Source organism: Perca flavescens, chromosome 3, assembly GCF_004354835.1.
Source record: "Perca flavescens isolate YP-PL-M2 chromosome 3, PFLA_1.0, whole genome shotgun sequence".
Classification (NCBI taxonomy): domain Eukaryota; kingdom Metazoa; phylum Chordata; class Actinopteri; order Perciformes; family Percidae; genus Perca; species Perca flavescens.
Genome location: NC_041333.1, coordinates 31,162,371 through 31,182,954, shown reverse-complemented (window position 1 = coordinate 31,182,954; position 20,584 = coordinate 31,162,371). Strand labels below are relative to the sequence as shown.

At 38.6% G+C, this 20,584-nt stretch overlaps 1 protein-coding gene across 1 annotated transcript; it reads left to right on the top strand.

Moving 5' to 3' along the window:
* Positions 1–6,861: 6,861 nt before the first annotated feature.
* Positions 6,862–19,154, top strand: pou2af2 (POU class 2 homeobox associating factor 2). Its single transcript, XM_028574017.1, has 5 exons — positions 6,862–6,871; positions 7,910–8,010; positions 15,309–15,348; positions 15,610–15,914; positions 18,251–19,154. The coding sequence occupies exons 1-5, from the start codon at positions 6,862–6,864 to the stop codon at positions 18,686–18,688; spliced, it is 894 nt and encodes a 297-aa protein (XP_028429818.1). The 3' UTR covers positions 18,689–19,154.
* Positions 19,155–20,584: the final 1,430 nt, after the last annotated feature.

The following is a 20,584-nucleotide window of genomic DNA, read 5'->3' as shown; positions in this document are numbered from 1 at the left end:
GATTCATAATACTGTAACAAAATGTCACTTTACGTATTGTACTGTAAGTTTACTGTAAAAAAAAAAACTAGACATTGTCTCTTCGCCTAGCTGGATCTGGCCAGAGAATTTCATCAACATCGCAGGCAATGTTGTCATTAGCAAGACACCTTGGAAAGAAACGTCTTGAATGACGAATCCATTCTTGCATTGCTGCTACCTCCATCTGGTCACAGGCCTCCTCCATGGCTTGGATGAGGGGTACCTCAGCCTGGAGACGGAGATCATATACCTTCCACCGCCATGCCGAGAAAAACTCTTCTATAGGGTTGAGGAATGGAGAGTATGGTGGAAGATATAGGACGGTGAAATGTGGATGTTACTGAAACCAGTTTTGAACCAGAGCAGAGCGGTGGAAAGACACATTGTCCCAGACAACAATGTATTGCATATGATCGATTTGATTTGCTGCTGTTATGTTGTGCAATTGGTCCAAGAATGTAAGTATGAGTGCTGTGTTGTAAGGGCCCATATGGGCATGGCGGTGGAGGACCCCATTCTGTTATATTACCCCCACGTTGCCCTGGGACATCGACTATAGCCCTGTGGCCAATGATGTTTCTTCCCCTCCTTCGTGCTCTCGTCAGGTTGAACCCAGCCTCATCTACGTAAATGAACTCATGCCGGATCTCCTCTCCATCCATTCATAAAACTCTCTGAAGAACAGTGTCAGGCAAAATTGTGTAGTTGAGTGTAGATGTAGTATACATATTACAGTACAGTAAAAGATTATGAGACAGTATGCAAGATCACACTGCTAAAGTGAATACATACCTCTGCATAATCATGCATGATCGTTTCACCCTGTCGGAATTGCGCTCGAAAGGCACTCGATAAATTTGCTTCATTTGAATATGGTTTTTTTTTAGGATGCGTGCCAGTGTTGATGTTGAGACCTGATGGATATCGTTGAAACTGGCGTGGTTATTGACAATGTTAGTTTGGAGCTGATTGAGTGTTATAGCATTGTCGGCTTTACTATCTCCCTCTCTTGCTGTTCTGTGAACATAGGAGGCCTTCCCCCTTGTCGTTCCTGACCCTCAATCCTATGTAGAAAAAAAACAAACAGTATACAATAATACAGTAATTTCACAGGAAAAGGTAACAGAAGTGCTGATAGTGCATAGAATACAGTACTGTAAGCAGTTACTGAAACCGTGCAGATGTGTTTGATATGATATTTTTACAATACCTATTTTCCAGTCAAAATGTTCTTATAACACTTGCCACTGTGTATCGGCTTAGGTTTGGCTGTACTCGCAGTCCAGCCTCCCTCAGCGTCAGGCCGTGGTTGACAACGTGGTCAACCAGTGTTGCGCGGATCTCATTTGTCAGATTCGGTCCTCTTTGAGCACCTTCTTGTCTCCTCTTCCTCTTCCTCTACCACTACCACTACCTCTACCTCTACCTCCAGCATGGCCTCCATCTCTTCCTCTTCCTCCGTTGATTCCTCCTCTGTTGATTCCTCTTCCTCCCCTTCCTCCTTGTCCTCCTCCTCGTTCTCCTCCTCGTCTTACTCTTTCTCTGACTCTTTCCATTGTGCTTGAAGACCGATGAACTCACCTGCTGCTTTTTATAGTGCTTATACACCTGATTGCTGTGTCTACAATTAGTCAAACAATTGTTTGCACACCTGATGACTGTGTTGAACCAATTGGTTGGACGGTGCGGTAATTTGTCAGTGCTTTGGTATTGCAAGGAAGTGACTTCCTGATAGATTTTTGTGTGTAATGTATGTTAAGTGTGTTTAGTGTTTTGCAAATCACTGTGTGTAGAGTTTTGCAACAAGTGTGAGGTTGACAATGTGCTTATAGTTGTGCAATTATGGGCTGATGTTTTGCTTCTTGAGTGTAAGGTTTTGCTAATAGTGTACTACTTTTAATTTTAGTGTGTAAGCTATCCAAAAAAAACTGTAAATTGTCTCTTACTGCCCTCTAGTGGATAAACTGCATAGTGTGTCAGCTGTTGTGACGAAAGGATTCCACTAGAGGTCAGCTTAAAAACACACAAGTCATTATTCTAGTGAACACTCACACATGCCAATGACTGTAAAATAACATAACGTACTGTAGATCCAACTTTACACTTAAATTAGTCATGTGTGTTATTTCAATTTCTAAAACTTCAATAATATTCTAACTAGTTCTATTCTCGTTTTACAGCTAAACAGTACAATAAATATGCTCATGAAAACATTTGAGGCCAGGATATAGGGACACTTGTTTTTTATAAAAGTGACCAACTGCGGCTTTAATGTCAGTCCTAGAACACAGTTGGCAGAACTGCATCAAATCAATAGAGAAAAACTGTAATTAATATAAAATATTATGATGAAAAAGATCAAAATGTCATGGAAGTGCATGCCACATATTACTTCTGATCATTGGTTTTAGTAGGTAAGTTGAAAACTTCCAAGTGTAAACCCCATTGGTGCTTTTAACGCATGTGAATCCACATTGGGTATTCATGTGTCTTTTATTTCATTGAGTAAAACCTACTATAGTAGTGAGCCTCATTGATGCACATTCTTTTTGCCATGTTTTCCATCTAATGCCTACAACACAGTCTGTTGCCTTTGCAATAGACTGTAAACAGAAAATCACTTACTGTTTACCAAAGAAATTTCCCAGGAAAAAGCTAGCAAAGAGAATTGAACATTGTTTACAAGATCAAATGGAAACGTACTGAAAAAAACCAACTGTTGTGTTTTATGGAATATTTGACACTGTAGAGTGTAGAGACTGGCAAGTCACAGTTTGGCCGACTGAGACACTGTACAGTGCGTAACAGTTGGATCTTCTGTCCGTTGCAGAGGAGAGCTGAACATTCCTCTTATCGCTGAGTAATTAACTGATAAAAACACCACACAGCAGTCAGCACACATGACAAAAGTACAGTTCTGCTATTGACAAGGAAGTCTGCACTCAAATGTCACAGCAAACACCAGGCCTGACTAAAAAGCTATGAAAATCCCCTAAATTTTCCCTATCGTAAAATGTAACTGAAATTCCAAATTATTTACTGCATAAAATGCTGAAAATATGCCAATTCTTAGTCTAATAAAATATTTTATATCCCATCTAATCTGTAATATGTTTGTGTTTATTGCCTATAAAATGATACAGCTGTACAATGCATATGTGTGCTACAGTAAGCCATTCATTAAAATGAATAAAGCAATTTTATGTTTGACACCTGAGTGTTTTTTTATTGTGTATAGGAAGTGTGTGGAAGGGGTTTAAACAGCTTGTCTTCATCTCCAGTGAGGATAAAACAAGAATGTTCAGGTTCAGTTTTGTGTGCTTTTATATGTCTAGGGCTGCAGAGATTAATTATTTGATTATATATATGATATTATATATATATAATATGTCAAAGAAAAAAAATCAACTTCCCATTATGAAATTCAAGAGACCAAATTTTCCTGACTTGTTAGGTTCCAAACCCCAAACACAAAACATTTACAATATCAAACACAAAAACACAGCAAATCCTTACATCTGGGAAGCTGGAACTAGAGAATGTGTGGCATCATTTCTGCTTGATAAATTCTTTAATTTCTAATTTTTTTATTGAAAAAGAAAATGCTTTCGCATTAATTAAAAATAGGTTCTCCTGCACAGAGCCTGTCCCACTTTGCCTACATTTACCAGCATACATTGTGTGTGTGCCTTGCAAAGGAAAACTCTAAAGACCTGCCAAGTTTGAGAATGGACTTCTTTTCCTGGCTGTTGGATGAACAATGTGTGTATGCAGAATCAGTGAAACAATGGACATCCTCATAGCTACTATTAGCAGCTAAGCTTGACATTTTTAGCAAAACAACTACAACGAATGTAATGTTTTATAAATTACTGGTAGTGATTGGCAGAAATACTACTGTAAAATGAATGACATAATTACTGTTGAACAGTATTAACTAATGTTAGCCAGCTAATATGCTTAACTAAGATAGTGACCATGGCAAACATACATGCAAAACATTGGCATGTTATCATTGCCATTGTGACCATGTTAGCATTTAGCTCAGAGTACCTCTGTGCCTTATAGAGCCTCACAGAGCTGCTGGCTGTATGTAGACTTATTAAAACGTTGTAGTCATGCTAAAATGTGAAGGAATACAGAATAGATAGATTCTATGTGTTGTGTGTACATATTGGGAAGTAATAAGCCCGGCCCATCATATTGCTTCACTGACCAAACCTCATATGGTGCCGTCAAGATGTGATTTACAATGTTGCGAGGGCATTATGAAAGTCTTTTGAAATAAAAGCATTATTACTTCTGTCATGCTGTGGGTTGCATTATTAACAGTCTATGATTGTATTGGCCAAATTACAAATGCATTGCATGCATAAACTAAGAAAATCACATTGCATCAAAACATTGGGCATCTTGCACAAGGATCATGTTTTAACAGCCAACCCCAAAAGGAAATTAAAGGGATAGTTCAGATCTTTTAAAATGTATTTCCCCTGCTTTACCTTGCTGTCAGACAGCCCTTTCCTGAAACTGAAGCTGTTATATCCATCTATGCTCTCTTCAAAGCCACCAGACTTCTGGGACAAAAACAGTAACTTTTTCCTCGCTTAACATGGGAGTTGCTGCTGCCTTGCGCATTTAGTTTGTTTGTGTTATTGTGTGATTTTGGTGTTAAAGGGTTAGTTTGGATTTACCAAAGTCACACAATAAAAGAAACCAACTTACCAATCATACTCATCTAGCCTACTATAAGTACCCCACTTCAAAATATCCAAACAATCTATTTAACTTCATCCTTTCCTGCCTGAATTCCACTCAATAGCATAAAATAAAATATATGAAATATCGACGATATTAACATTATTTCACATATTCACTTTTAATGATTAATGAGTGCTTACAGCACGAATAATGCTAAAGGACTGATTTAGCCTGACGAAAAGCTGGATAATACTGCAGCACCCTGAGCTGCTGATGCTCCCTTTAGAGAGAGAAACAAAACTGAAGTCTGTAAAACTGCTTGTAGTTTCTTCAGCATCCACTGGTGGAGTTAGATCATGCAGCAACGACAGCACACAGAGAAAACATTGCATGGGAAACATTGTGACACACCATTCTATGGAAATAAGGGTTTGAATTGGAGAATGTTCCTCTCTGTCTGCATAACTCGGTTGATAGAGAAGACCAAGGGTGTCAACAAGTGAAGCATCTACTTAGCTTAGGGAGTGAAATAACCTAAACATACCAATTCACCGAGGTATGGCAGATTTAATCTTGCCTTCAGTTAAAAGGACCATATAGAGGCACTGTATGGATGGTTGTAAATTCAAATTCAAACAGCTCTATGTCTCTCATAGTTGCTGAAGTTCTGAGACCTGGTCCAAAAATTTCTTACTCAGTGTATAAAATTCAGACTCTTTTATAAGCAGAACAAACTACTTTTTTTAAAAGGGCTAGTACAAGCTGGCTTTATTAATGTTTGCTCATTATTAGTTATTAACCAGTGAACGTGCCGGCTACCACCAAACTGGCATACCAGCTACGTTCTGCAAATACAAATCAGCATTATCTCCAGTCTGTCAGTGAAGCTGAATGTACCCAACATAGTAACAGTATTTCTGCACCAGGTGGTCTAGGTGACCGTCATTGAGATTCAGATAATACAGTCAGCATGTGACATTTGCAGGCTTCTAACTGGGACTATGTTAAGCATTCATCATCAGAGTAGCATTTGTAAAAGCAACTACTGCCCCTAAACCTAACTGCATGCAAATTCAAGTAGGCATAAATTGTGCCACTTTAATGTTTTGCTAGTTTATCTCACTGGTTTCACTGTCGTTGGGCAATGGAGTGTATCAAGATGTAACCAGGTTCAGTCTTTATTATGTCATCACCGCACAGTATGCTCGAGTACATTTCCATTGACACTATTCACATTTTAACGAACTGCCTGGGTGACAATCAAAAGGCAAAACAGTGTGAAGTTCAGACAGGAAACATCAGATGGGAGTTTTGTTATAAAGCCAGACAGAAATTGTTTAGCAAAGCGTGCCTCGGGCAATTCTCCCCTCTCCTTTAGACACAAGGTTGAGATGACTCATTTGTTTTTAGTTTGCTCAAAGTCTTTTATACAAATGCCAGCACATCAATTTGAGTAGAAAATTGCACAATAATGTCCTTTAATGCAAAAAATGTCTCATTTAAAAAAAATGATTGGCAGGAGGCGTCAAAGTCTGTTATCAACTGTCTGACTTGAGATGCCATCACTCAACCTGCAAATGCAAAAAAAAAGATGCTTTGGTACATTCTAAGCTGTTACTTCTTTTCTGCTTGGTAAAGCTTTTATATATTCCAGAGATGCCAATGCTCAAACTGAAACAAAACCAGAACCTATCCCACAAACCAGCAGCAACAAATCACAATGTGGAAACAATATATCCTTTTGAATTTGGATGATGAGTGGGGGCTCAGGGAGGAGTGACATGCTTCTTCCCAGTCTCTCTTCCATGCCCCTGATGCTTCCAACCCCTAATCTTGACTGCAGATGCAAATAGTCTAAAAAACGTCCCTACCAAACATTTGCATTTAAACAAATAGATAAAGGTCATTTTGAAAAGCTGCCTCCTCATGACTGCAGTGTGAGGTAGCATGTTCCATGTGTCCCTGCCCTCCTGACAACATAGTTAAAGCTCCCATCGTGGCACGCCACACAGTATGGTGCTGCACACCGGGATTCAGCTACTGTAGGCAAATACAGCAGAGGGAGAACAGAGAGGCCTCTGTGTGTGTGTGTGTATGTGTGTGTGTCTGTGTGTGGGGGGGTCAGACTGCAACAGCATCATGGACACAGGTAAGACACACTCATTCATATACAGGCTGACAGCTGCTCCTGCTGTCATTCTTATGCTTATAAATGTTCTACGTGTAATGTCTTATATGACATTTGCTGCAAAAATAGATTTTAAAATTTTTTTGCATTTTATTTTTTATTTTCATGAGGCCTTTATTTTGGAGAGAAATTTACTAGGATATTTTTTTGACAATGCAAATTGTATTCTGTCTCTTATTTGATGATGTGTGCTTATTAAATCAATAGTTTCCTTTCCTAATTTTGATTTCCCATAAGACTTCTTCTCCATACACTTCACATAAATCAGTGTATGATTTGAAAGATGCTTTCATGTTAAACATGTGTAGGTTATCATATGTTAATTGATAAGCTTCATATTGTAAGATATATTTAAATATGGCCTATAATGCCTGATAGGAAGATGTGTAGTTTGCGCAAAGTGCAAGATATATATAGAACATTTCATATTTTCGAGAATCTCCTTGGTCGAGCAAAGTTGGGGCTTATCTAAAATATCCATTCAAAAAGCTGGGATCTTTTACATAAGGTTTTTTGCATGCAATTTCCGTTTGCATAATAAAGTTTGCATTTTCATTGAGTTTATGCTTTTGCTTCCCAGGAATGTCCCCAAATCACACCAGCAGACATTAGAGATTTGTAAAGACCAATTTAACAGCAAGTGAGCTGCTTCTATGATGCACAAATCTTGAATTTTTAATCTTTATTTAACTTTATGTAATATGTTAGTTACCCCTCAGTCTTCCTTCACTGTGAGGTTTCAGCCAGTGTTTGTAGTAAATTGTCTCTTTTTGTCAGTCCATTTGCATTGACCAAACCCAAGGCAATTTCCATGATATTTACACACCAATCCCAAAGAGTCATTCGCCTATATGAATAAAACTGTGAAACATTCAAATGAACACACAGTTGTAAGGATGGATGAAAATGTGTATGAAGTTGTGTTACCAGCTGCAAGTCAAACTGTCTCTGGATTGGTATCAAATGTGGATTCTCAAAGTGTTTTTCTGCTCCGTCTAGAATATTCTAAGAGAGTGTACCAAGGCGTTCGAGTCAAGCACACAGTCAAAGACCTGCTGGCCGAGAAGCGATCCCGACAGACAAATGGGCCCAGATACAGCGTGAGCACAATCTCCTTTAAACCGCTCTGCCTTTGTCCCATCCTGTCTCTCCCCACTTCATTTTTCTCCCAAACCAAACAGTGCAGCCACAGTTGACATTCTGTTGGTGGCACAATTAAGAGGTTGCCTTTCAAAAATCTGCTCTCCTTGTTTACATTTTGGCTTGTTTTGTGGACTAAGGATCCATTGACCACCTGTACCTCCCCCCTCTGTCTTTGCTCTCTTCGAGCACTCGCAAAGCCAATCTGTAAATAGCTGTGCACGATGTGTGTAGAGAGAGACACAATGCGCAGAGTCCCATCCTGACCTCACAAAAGAACACTGACACAATGCTTGCAATGGTGACGGCCATGATCTCCTAAAAAATCCCCCAAGGTGGAGGAGGAGACGGGGTGGGAAGATTGAGGTGGACAGGTATAGCATAGAGAGACAGAAAAAGGGCAGTGAAGGAGGCTGCCTATGCAAAGTTTGATCCATGCACACCTGCCAGCTGACATTGTCCTCTACCATGCATAGGCCGCAGACAAGCCTTCTATTGTTGTCTCAGAAACACACGGTAACACACACTCTCACACACAGTCAGAGAAATCAGGCTCTGCTTTAGACACTTGCATGCACGAGCAAGACTGGCTTTTCATTTTCCACAAACCGCCTGTCAAAAGGCTTTACAAGACAGTATCCACTGTTTGTTTTCTATTTAGCATCGGCATGTCCACTCTATAGATATGCAGGCTGCTATGGTTCGCATAATGAGGGGATTGTGTGAGAGACAGAGGAGAAGATACCATCAGATGCAACAGACAAGTATAAATATCAATTACCTTTCTCCAATGAAATTTCCAGCCCTGACTTTTATTTAGAGTTTTGTAACTTTAACTTTGTGTAACAAAGATGGCCCAACCACAAGGTCTGGAGTTCTGAGTGGGTGTACAGCAGCTGTGCTGGTGACAGATTGAAGTTTTATCTAAACTTATCTAAATTTTGCTCTGAGAGATAAAATACACATGTGGTTGAGTTCCGCGTCAGTCAAACAAACACAGTGCAGGTAACTAGCAACTTTGAGCCAGCAATGCAGCCAGCCTTATTACCATATATCATGATTTTACTGCCTTTTATATCTCTTATTTAGAGTTTAAGCCCAGTTTAGCCTTTTAGCTCTAGCTTTCTTCTAATTGTCATCAAATCCCTTGAAAAGACCAAAACAAATGATAAATTGATCCTATGAACAAGAGTTTGTGTGTGTATCTAAAGTAAAGCCTGGTATATCTTATTCCTCTATTCCTCTTCCACTGTTGTCCAAAAGCTAAAAGTACAGAAATTGCTCCCGTACAATCACCAAAACGGTTTCAACTTTGACAAATAGCGTTGTGTTTATGTAGGACCCCATCACTCGTAGTGAGGGTTAGGGTTGAATGAAAAAATTGGTTTTCAGGGCCTTTAAACACATCATTGAGCCACAGCATTGCATTGGGTAACATGTTCTTTCATTATCATGAACACACACACTGCAGTTTATTTTGAGTCAATCTCAAATTCAATGTCTTCCTGCCTTAAGTACTCACTAGCACCCCAAATCCACAGCTGAAAATAGTCCCCAACAAATGCACTAGTTACTTCTCACGTTTCCTAAATAAATTCAGTGTCCAGTGTCCGTTATTGAGCTCTTTGGAAAATTAAAATATGTTTTTGTGTTCTTTTTTGTAAAGATTTACATATTCAGTGGGAACCATGTGGCTGAGAGATACAAACAGGGTAGAGAAGTCAGAAAGTATTGATAGGAATTCATGTTTTTGGTCTTTTCATGGGAATTGTTGACAATAAGAAACAACTGGAATAATGCAAGACTTATTTAAATTTGCCTCCACAGCTCTGCATCTAAAAAAATATTTATGTCAGCAAAACTACAAATTGCATTGTTGTGGATGAGTGGGACTGCGCTATGTTTCTAAGTTGTTTGCAAAGTTATGAGTGCTGACATCATTTAATGAAGCCAGGACTGACTGGTGTAAAAGCAGAAAAAATTGTCCAAACCTGACTTTAAACCATGACTTACAACATATGGAGGCAGCAGTGTGTTGAAGAGGAGACAGGGGTCAGTGAGTGCAAAGATGAGTCAATAACAAGGCTTCTGCTTTTGTTTGAAAACAGCAACTGTTGTAATTAATTTTACAGCTGCTCAGTCTTTTCTTTAGAGACCAAATCAAAAATAACATTGGGCTTTGCATTTATGCTGTTAAAAGTGTCATTTTTATTTTAAACCGTTATGGTATTTTCAAAATAAAGTAAACTTTTTAGAACAAAATAAAGAATCTATTGAAGCGAGACTACAGTATATAACCTTTGAAAGAAGAAATATTACGTTCTCACTCTTACAAATGAAAAATGTAATGGATAAGCAATAAAACACACACCTGTGCTCACTTTGATACACTCAGTGGTTTTGCTGCTACAGTCATATTTTGTGTGCTATGACCAGTAGCTTATGGTTAACTAATGTTAGAAAACTTAGATTAAAAAGATGAAATAGATGGATATAGTGATGTATCTGACATTGCTGATTCAGTTCATTGGCTTTTTCTACTTTTGCTACTGTTACACTATGTTTTAGCATTTATCATTACCCATTGTGGTCACAGTTCAGCCAAAGAACTGTAGTCTCACTTCAAGGCAATTAAACCGTTATGTTTTCTATGAATAACAACCAATATTAAAGTAATAATCTGGTGCTGTGTTCTTATGGTTACCTATATAAAATAGATTTATTATAAAGTAATTTCAAGTGTCCTATATCAAGTCAAACCGGCCATACTTCCATCACACTGGGTTGCATATACAGGTAATTCAGCACCTTTTCAATGTAAGCTTCATTAATGATGTCCTACTGTTGGACAGAGACACACAGTAACTAAAGCCATCCACATCCTAATGCTAGCTAATGCCGCCTTTTATCTCGGGGAATAAAAGGCTATTTAGAGTGAAGCAAAAACTCTGACCACAGAGTCAGCCGCCTCGTGTTGGAACACGGAGTGGAAGTATAAAGATCTGACATAATTTCACTTCGTCTGCTTCTCTTTTCTGAGGACATTTCTATTGTCCATTGCTGTGCCCAAACCTGCTGCTATTACCGTACATAAACAATTTGGGGCTGTGAAAATTGGTGTGTGATGCAGAAAACTCAAGTCAGTGACATTTATAAGGCTGCAGATACTTTGTGTGAAATGTCTCTTTAATGATCTGTGTAGGGAAATTGTGGTGCCTTAACAGCAAATTGTGATCAGTCACAAAAAAGTCCTGAAAGCAATGGACCAAGAAGGAAAAATTAAACTGTATATGTAATATGGGAATATTTTCAAACAAAATGTGTGCGTGTGTTCACTTATATGAAATACTGTAGGTGTGACTATTGTAGTGGGAAAATAAGAATATGAAAAGTGTTTTTCATAAGAAGGAAGAGATTTTTTTCCTGTGAAATAATGTTAATAAGTTCATCATCATTACCCTCCACCCCCTCCATTACAAACACACAGACACACACACACACACACACACATAGTCTGAGCTTGAGGTAGATGATTTTCATACACAGCCTTCAGAGATGCACTGAGCCGTACCTGGGCCACATGAGGAAGTCTTGGCACTGGCAAATCACATTCAAATTCAACCCTCAAAATTTGCTTGCCTTCCAGCCAACACAGGCTTAATATCAACTCTTTGATGTTAGCAATATGCAAACAAGAGAGCCTGTCAAACCCTGCCTGTGTGTCCCTGCACTCTGCACCAATCTGTATCTGCTTTTAGAATAGAAACAGATACAGAAATTATTATTGTTGTTGGTTAACAAGATTATGAGATTAATAATAAGGATTACATCTAATCTTAATCATATATCAAATATTATTTATCAAGTATGAGTGCATGAACCCGCTAACAATAACAAAATGCAGCACAGAAAAATAGACAATAAGGGAATACAAACTCTTCAATATAAAATGCATGTTGTGCAGCCAAAACATTGTTCTAATGGAGTGTCCACAGATACCGAATATTAAAAGCTGTCATCAGCTTCAGCCTGCACTTTCAGCAACTTCAAACACAATTTAGAATTCCTGATGGGGGTCCTAGAATCTGGAATTCAATTCCCAGTCATTTTGTTAACTTATTTCCAGATGTTAAATGTTATATATATATATATATATATATATATATATATATATATATATATATATATATATATATATATATATATATATATATATATATGTTTTAAGAAATTCACAATAGTCAACTCTTAGTACTGCAGATTCTGGTTTGTATAGCTTGCTCCTGAAACATGTTGTTCTTGTTGTTGTTGCTGTGATGATGGCATTTGATGCTCTACTATGGTAACCAGACAACAAGCCCTTTGGCCTTTTGGCTCTGCCTGCACATCTCTTGATGTGTATGAATGTATGCATATTTCCTTGTGTTTTAACCTGTTTTAATTTTGTATCTTCCCCTTGATATGGTGCAAATAAGATAAACAAATGTTAGGTTGAAAATGTGTTTAAAATGACAGACAAGACATCCACAATATTTCTATTTGATGCAATGGTCTCGGGTTTAAATATTTCATACAGCATGAACGTCATATAGCTTCTAACAAGAGCTGGACCAAACTGACATTCAATATATATTAGATTTAATCATGCTGAGTGGAAAAGGAAATAAGAACGTGAGAGAAAAATATGTAGGCTATCATAACACACATTCTCAACGTCTTCTGGATTTCCGTGTTTTTTCCAGCAGTCGGTGAATCATCACGTTGTCATGTGAATTTGAACATTTATTTTGAAGAACATAGAGCAGGGGTGGTGAACCTGTGGCTCTTGAGCCGTATGCAGCTCTTTGCCTGCTCCTTTGAGGCTCTTACTGTGTGGCTGGGGGCTGTGTTATTGGTGGATATTTTTTTTTTTTTACTTTTTGAAACATTTCAGATAAGTTATAAAATAAAATAAAAGCATTTGAATGATGCATTTGCCAATACATTTGCCAATTATTTTAAAATAAAAAATAATGCAGCAGAGATTTTTTTATGGACAGATTCTGCAACCTGAGGAAAAAGAGCAGCCACAGATCACCTTCCTCATTAACCCTTTTACTGCTGATTGTTTGAAAGCCCCTCTAGTGACAAATGAGTGAAAGAGTGGCCACAACCAAGTACAACCAGACCTAAAAAGGATTGTGGGTAACAAAGACTGTCAGGTTTCCCACTGAGTCAATCTAAGTAAGAAAAAAAACCTATGAAAACTGCTATGTATTATGACTTTCATTAGATCTGGAAGTCACTGTTGCTGTTGTAATGTGGATGTGCAGGTGTTGTGTGGCTTTTTGCTATGGTGCATGTTTTTTGTGGCTCTTTATGCTGAACTGGTTGGCCACCCCTGGCATAGAGTGATATTTAGATAGTTAATAACATTCAGTCAAGAACTAAACTTAAGTACAATTTTGGGTACTGTTGAATTTCCATTTTATAGTACCATTTACTTCTACTCCACTACATTTGTCTGACAGCTGTGGTTACTGTCAATGTGTCTGGTGTAGTTGGGGCTTCTTGACACAGGTTTCTATTGGTTGTAACTGTTTCACCAAAGACACAATTCCCCTCTAAACTTCACAAATGGTTTCATTTAAATAACAGTTTGAAGCCCAAATAGGGTAAATTATACAATATTTTACAAGAAAAATAATGAATCAAAGATTAAAGAAATGTCCAAAACAAAAATTCATGCAAATTTGTGCAGCAGATTTTTTTTCTTCTCATCCCTACTCCATTAATCATCTCACGGCCCCTAAGATTCATCTTGTGACCCTTTGGAGGGGCCCAACCCATACATTAGAAGCCACAGGACTAAACTAATTGCATAAAAGTAGTTAAAACTAGCTCTTTAAGCACTTGATAGTACAATGCTGCTTGCAGCCCCTCATCACCGTGTATATACTGTATGTCAGTGAGGTATGAGCAGTTTAATCAAGAGTGACTTTTTTCTTTCTTTTATTTGAATACTTTTCAGAGAGGTCAAATTATCCAGTAACCACAAGAAAAGATTGCAAAGATTGGAGGAAAGTTTAAAGTTCTTAGTGATCATCTCTGAGAATCTGAGGGGGGTGAAACGTTGTGTGGGGGTGGCACTGGTTGCCAATTTCTTTTATAATCCATTGTAAATATTGCTTGTTACATGGAAGCTTGACATGGCTCGATGCCAGAGTACATACTGTCAACACATTGTTATCGACATCTCTTCAGACCTATATGTTTTCATGATACAGTTCTGTCATGTCATCACCTGACTATATTTTTATTTTTGATATTTTTTTTCTTGCCTTTATGTCATTTTGCCTTGTATTTTAAGTTTTATTATAACAGTTGGATGTATGAAAAGCTTTAGGAAATACATGTGGATTCATATATTTACAGCCTGTGAAATTGAATGTGTCTAACTAACACACTGTAGCCAGATATACATGCTGTATGAACACAAAGTATTGGTATATAATTGTGAAATCTATGTGAGATTAATTTACATTTATGAAGAAGAAAATCTGTGATTTAAATCATGAGCAAACACAGGTAAATCACACGTATACAAGCTCCTGTACTTCATTGACAGAAAAACGTATATCTCATTTCAAATGTGTTTACAGCTCTGTTGCTTTAATGTGATGGCATGTTTGCTCATGACTAAAACCAGCAAAGAGTGTGCTTCAAGTGAATTTGACTGAAACAAATGGTCAGTGTTGTAGTCGAGACCACCTAAACCGAGACCAAGTCATTACCAAGACCTGAGTGTCTCGAGACCGAGACTTTGAGGGGTTGAGACCGAGTCAAGACCAAGACCAGATTTATGTTAGACAGGCAGAGCTTCTTCCTGTGTCTCCTGCATTCACTTTCTTGGGAGTGTGTGTGTAAAGGGGGCAGGGACAAGGGCGTTTATGGTTACAAATTTCTAATTAGAAATAAGTCAAGTAATTGGTTGCATTATCAAGTTTTAACACATAGGCATAAATCTGACAGACCGAGTAAAAATGCAGTCAATTCCGAGACGAGACCGAGACCTTCAAAGATTGGTCGTATGACCGGTCTTAAGACCAAGACCGATCTTGAGTACTACAACACTGCAAATGGTCGATACAGAATCTGGCATGTGAAAGAAATTATTCTTACAGCATTCCTGTCACTCTCCATAATCTTCACTTTCACGTGTAATTAACATGTCATCCAGTTTGCATGCCTTATTTCAAGTCTTATTTCTCTGTCACAGGGAGGATCGACCTCTCCGCCTTCATTTGTCCAGATGCCAGGTGAGACTCTGCAAATCAAATGTTACATCAAAGATCTTTACTGCCTGCAAGACACGCTCAATCAGCACTCTCATTAACACCATAATGAATACTTAGAGGATTCCTATTTGTGTAATGACTCCGTTCTCAGTTGTCTGCGTATTTTTTCAAGAGTTTGAGGTGTGTCAACACTGTGGTCACAGAGTGGCCTTCTACTGCTGCCATGATGAAGATGAGGATTTTATTTCTCTCAGTCTAAAAGCTCCATATTGTTCTCTGCAGGGTCTCACATGCTGCCCAGCTACTATGGCATGAGGCGTCCCTTCATCTCAGAGTCAGACTTCTGCCAGTCCACCAAGCAGTTCTCCCCTGACGTGTATTCGCCCACACTGGGTGGCAAACCTCTGGGCTGCGATCCCTCCACCATGACCAGCTACCCCTCCTTCATTGACAGCTACTACCCAGAGACCTTCGGAGATTACCGCAGCGCTGCTGCCTTCTCCAGCTCTGGAGGATCCTTCCTGCCCTCATCGGCCCTCTCGTCCCTGCTGCCTCCATTTGGTGGAGAGTCCTCGCATTTATTTCTGGTAGGATGGCGTCCCTCTGTGTGCAAGTCTGTGACCTAAAATTAGAAAAAGGAAACGGTTTCAATGTTCTTCTAGGCATCTGACTATTGTTTTAATGGTCCTATGACCTGCTGCTTTTTGGATGCTTTTATATAGATCTTAGTGGTCCCCTAATACTGTATCTGAAGTCTCTTTCCCGAAATTCAGTACCAGTCAATACCATTTCTGTGTCTGTAGCTTTAAATTGCTATTGAGGAGGAGAGAGGGGGGCAAGGTGGAGGGTGGGGGTGTGGCCTTGACCAACTGCCATGTTTTGCTCGTTTGAAAGCGATGATGTCTCTTTCTTTCTCATGAACGGGCCAAATTCTCTGGGCGGGCAAAGCAGAGAAAGGGGAGGTAACCCCCTACCTACTGAGTGCATGCTGGGAAATGCTCCACAGGTTTTAAACAACACCAGCTTGAGAAGAAAAACAATATAACTCCACACTGTACCTTTGGTGTTTTCAGATATTTTACTTCTAAAATGCAACTCTACCACCATTTGACTGCAGCTTGCCTCTCTAGTGTTAAACCTAACCAGTGGTGGAATGTAACTAAGTACATACGCTGTACTTAAGTACACATTTGAGCTACTTGAGTCTTTTTTTTTCATGCCACTTTCTACTTCTACTCCACTACATCTCAGAGAAAAATATTGTACTTTTTACTCCACTACATTAATCTGACAGCTTTAGTTACTAGTTACTTTACAGAATAAGATTTTTGCACACAAAATACACATAGTTTATGAAATACAATGTTTTATTATAAATTAAACTGCCCAACAATATATAGACCTATAGTACAGCTCAAATGATTAGTCCATTAAACACTTAGTTGATTGACAGAACAGTTTTTATTGTTTCCAGTTTCTAAAATGTGAGTTTGTTTTTGCATTGAGTACTTTTACTTTGAATACGTTAAGTACATTTTCCTGATGATACTTACATACTTTTACTTAAGTAACATTTTCAATGCAAGACCTTTACTTCTAACTGAGTATTTTTAAAGTGTGGTATCAGTACTTTTAGTTCAGTGTAGGATCTGAATACTTCTTCCACCACTGCCACCATAGCCTTTTAACTGTCAAATACAGCTATGTGTGCTGTATTACTTCACATTCTCTGAGATGGTGAAAATATAGATACAAACAGGGACTGTGGGGAGAAAGAGAGGGGAATGAAATGCAACAAACATCCCTGGTCAGAATCAAACAAGGGACGTTGCTGTTATATGGCATCTTAACCAATACTCCTGGACAAGTGTAGGCCATCATTACACACCATACATCAATGGTATATGTTGAATTTAGCATCAATAGACTACAACACTTTAGTGTTCCCTGAATAGTTGGTTTGTTATTGTCTATGCCCATCCTCCCGACTTTGGTAAAGTGCTGCATTTGTGTGAAAAGCGAAAGTAAATTGTGAAAAGTTGAAACAAAGTAACCTCTGTGAGTTTGAGCTAACAAGGTGGAAAATATTGGACAGGCACAGTGAAATGTCTGCTTATTTGCCTTCTTACAGGCACCAGACACATATGCAGTTAGACACATCTGTGCTCTAACCCTTCATGCTGTGCTGAAAATCTCTGTGATCCGTTGCAGATCTGTTTTCTTTTTGTACCGATTTCGAGATATCTGTCTTTGAGATTTGTTCTTCACCCTTAATGTAATGGAGGTTAATTGAATTTCATTGTAGCAATGAAAAAATGAAGGATGTTTGTACTGTCTAGTTGTTGTTTTTTTTATGTTTTTTGTTGTCAGTGTTGGCTGATTAGGATGATTTATTTATTATTTTATGAATAAAAACATTAAAATTGACACATTTGGACACATTGGATTTTACAGTGGTGAGTAACAGGGACAGTGGTGAGTAACAGGGACAGGATTTCTAAAAAAGAGATGTCACTACTAAAAGAATTCCATTCCCATTGTATTGATGTTTAGGAAGAAATCATAGAGAAGTATATCTATCGCTATTAAACCTTGATAAAATACAATCCAAACTGTCTACATGGCTACATGTAGATACCACTAGGTGTCATTGAGGAAATGCGTTGTTTTTTAATTAGTGTCAACCAACCCTTTAACCCTGCATCATGGATGCCTTTAACCTTCCTCTAGGCATTCTGGGAAACAGGAAATCAGGAGTACAAGAGTTGAGGGAAACTATAAATGACATCATGTCATCACAAAAGCACTCCTGTTCTGATATGAACAGGCTGTCTGACAGTATCTGATGGCAGGTGCTTCCTTTAGTTGTTAGAGGAAATTAATGAATGATTTTTCCTCTCCTCCTTTTGTCTTCCTGCCTCAGAGAGACTCATGGGAGCAGTCAGTTCCAGAGCCAGTATCCCAGGTGGAGGCTCTGTGTACGGACAGCCTGGCCTCCGTCAGCGTCCCGCCCTCCATGCCCAGCCCTGAACCCCCGGGGAGCCCCTCCCAGTACCGCTCCCCCAGCCGAGGCTCCTCCATGGGCCCCGGCTCCAGCAGCCAGCCCTACATCCTGCACTCCATGGAGGAAGCCCACTACCACCCCTTAACCACCAGCAGCTCTTACCAGGTCCCCTCCACCTCCTTCCCCTGCCCTTCCTACATGAGCACTCCCATCAGCGACCTGGTGTCCAAGATGGTGACAGAGGAGGAGGCCGACAGCCACACCAGCCTCGCCCCCAACAGCGAGGCTCACTCCTCCTGGGCCAAGGAAGATGGAGTGAGCTCCTGGTCGCCCTATGAGATCAGGAGGGCTTACTGACTAGAGGACGGGCCTGAGGGTCAATATTTATAAGAAGATGGAAGTTTTACAGACAATTAAAATCAACCAGCACTTGACACGCCTCCCACAGACCTTAGTTAGCTGGAGCACCTTAACGCTACGTGCTGTGCTTGAGATTATGAAAAACTAGTTTGCATATGAGCTGAGATACATAACTGCAATAATGGATAAATGGGTGAAATGTCCAGTTTCTTGTCATCTAAGTGGAAGTGGTGAAGGCAAACTTGACCAAACCTACTGAAGAAAAGTAGCCCAGCCCAAACATTGACAGCTCCAGGATCACTGTCTTGTGTGTGAAATTTTTTTTGCAACAGCATCCACAGTGTAACGGAATACATGATGTTAGTTAAAATCCTGTTTAATATCAGTTCAGATAGGATGAAATTAAACCTTTCTGCCCTTGGGAATCCAATGCCGGTAACACTTTACCTAAACCCCATTTAAAATATCCATATAAACAATTAATAAAATAGTTTATAACACACTATCAATCACTATACTGTAGTTGTAAATAGATATAAGGACTTTTTTCGGTGTTTCATAATGTTTTTGTTGACAACTTTGACTTAGATAACAAAACAAATACAGTAAAGCTGCCATTCAAGATCTTTAAAGCTCAAAAAAGACAAAAGAACAATCAGTAAGACCAAAAGCCTCCTTTAATAATTCCTCTCATCAAATTTGACAAACAAATTTTATAACTATAAACTTTGCTCTTCTAAAAAAAAAGTGAGTCTGCACTGTTCAATGTAGTTAAAAGTCCAAAGTGTAGGAATTTTTCAGCATCAACTCTCTCGCACCACACAGTTCAAAGTACATATTACAGCTACGGTAGCCTTCACGCTTCAAAAAGCCGGTCTCTTGCTCTTTTCAATATCCTTTTTCTTTGTCTTGGCAAAAAAGAAGACTCCTTTTCATTTAAGTGAGATCCACTTTTATGACTCCATAGTGTGTTGGAAATCATCTAAGATGTTAATGCATCATTTACTCATGCGTTTTGGGGGTTAATACGTATTAATATTAAAATAAATGTGTGTTAAGCATTAAGTGAAATTTAAAATGATTTAAAATGTTGTGGTAAACTGTCGGTTTCTATTTTTTTTTTATTCAATGTTTTACAAAATTTAGACACTGGGTGGTGACAATTTACTATTACAACAAATTACCTGTGTATACATTCAGCAGTAAGTTAAACTGTTTAAAAACCTTTTTAAAACTAGTGACGACATACGATTGTTTATGATAATATATGTTATAAGTTGTTAACTGTATAAATTACACACTAGTTATGAATGCTTCATGGGAGGAGTTATAGATGTCAACATTATTAAAATATTACAAAAATCCTTATATCTGGTTAAACCTACACTAAATAAGCCATTTAATGATTGCTTATTTATAGCCTACTGTTTGTAAATGCTAAATTTGGGGGTTAAAATAAAGTGTTATCCAAAAGGCTTTTAGACACAATGTTTTTTTTTTTGTACATCAAGCTTTTTTAGTCAAGCAACTGATTAACATTAGTTCGGATTCACTGTCTGGAAAGTAACACTTTGTTATGTCCAGCACATGAGGAACTGTGATTTTCAATAAGCTCAATGTTTTCAAAAATGTGTTTTTATCCCATCTAATAAATGACACGTCTTTGTTTAAACTGAGAAACTCATGCGCTTTTGGAGGGACTATGTGTGCAAATACTGGTGGAATATTGTCACACTGTATATCCTTGTATGTGTGTGTGTGTGTGTGTGTGTGTGTGTGTGTGTGTGTGTGTGTGTGTGTGTGTGTGTGTGTGTGTGTGTGTGTGTGTGTGTGTGTGGGCTTGTTTAACTATAATCGACAGCTTTGTGTGGCCAAAATGCTGGACCCCACAAG

Coding starts and splice junctions, on each gene's coding strand:
- pou2af2 (XM_028574017.1), top strand. Junction 8,011..15,308: donor CAAATGGGCCCAGATACAGC/GTGAGCACAATC, acceptor TCTCTGTCACAG/GGAGGATCGACCTCTCCGCC. Junction 15,915..18,250: donor AGTCCTCGCATTTATTTCTG/GTAGGATGGCGT, acceptor TTCCTGCCTCAG/AGAGACTCATGGGAGCAGTC.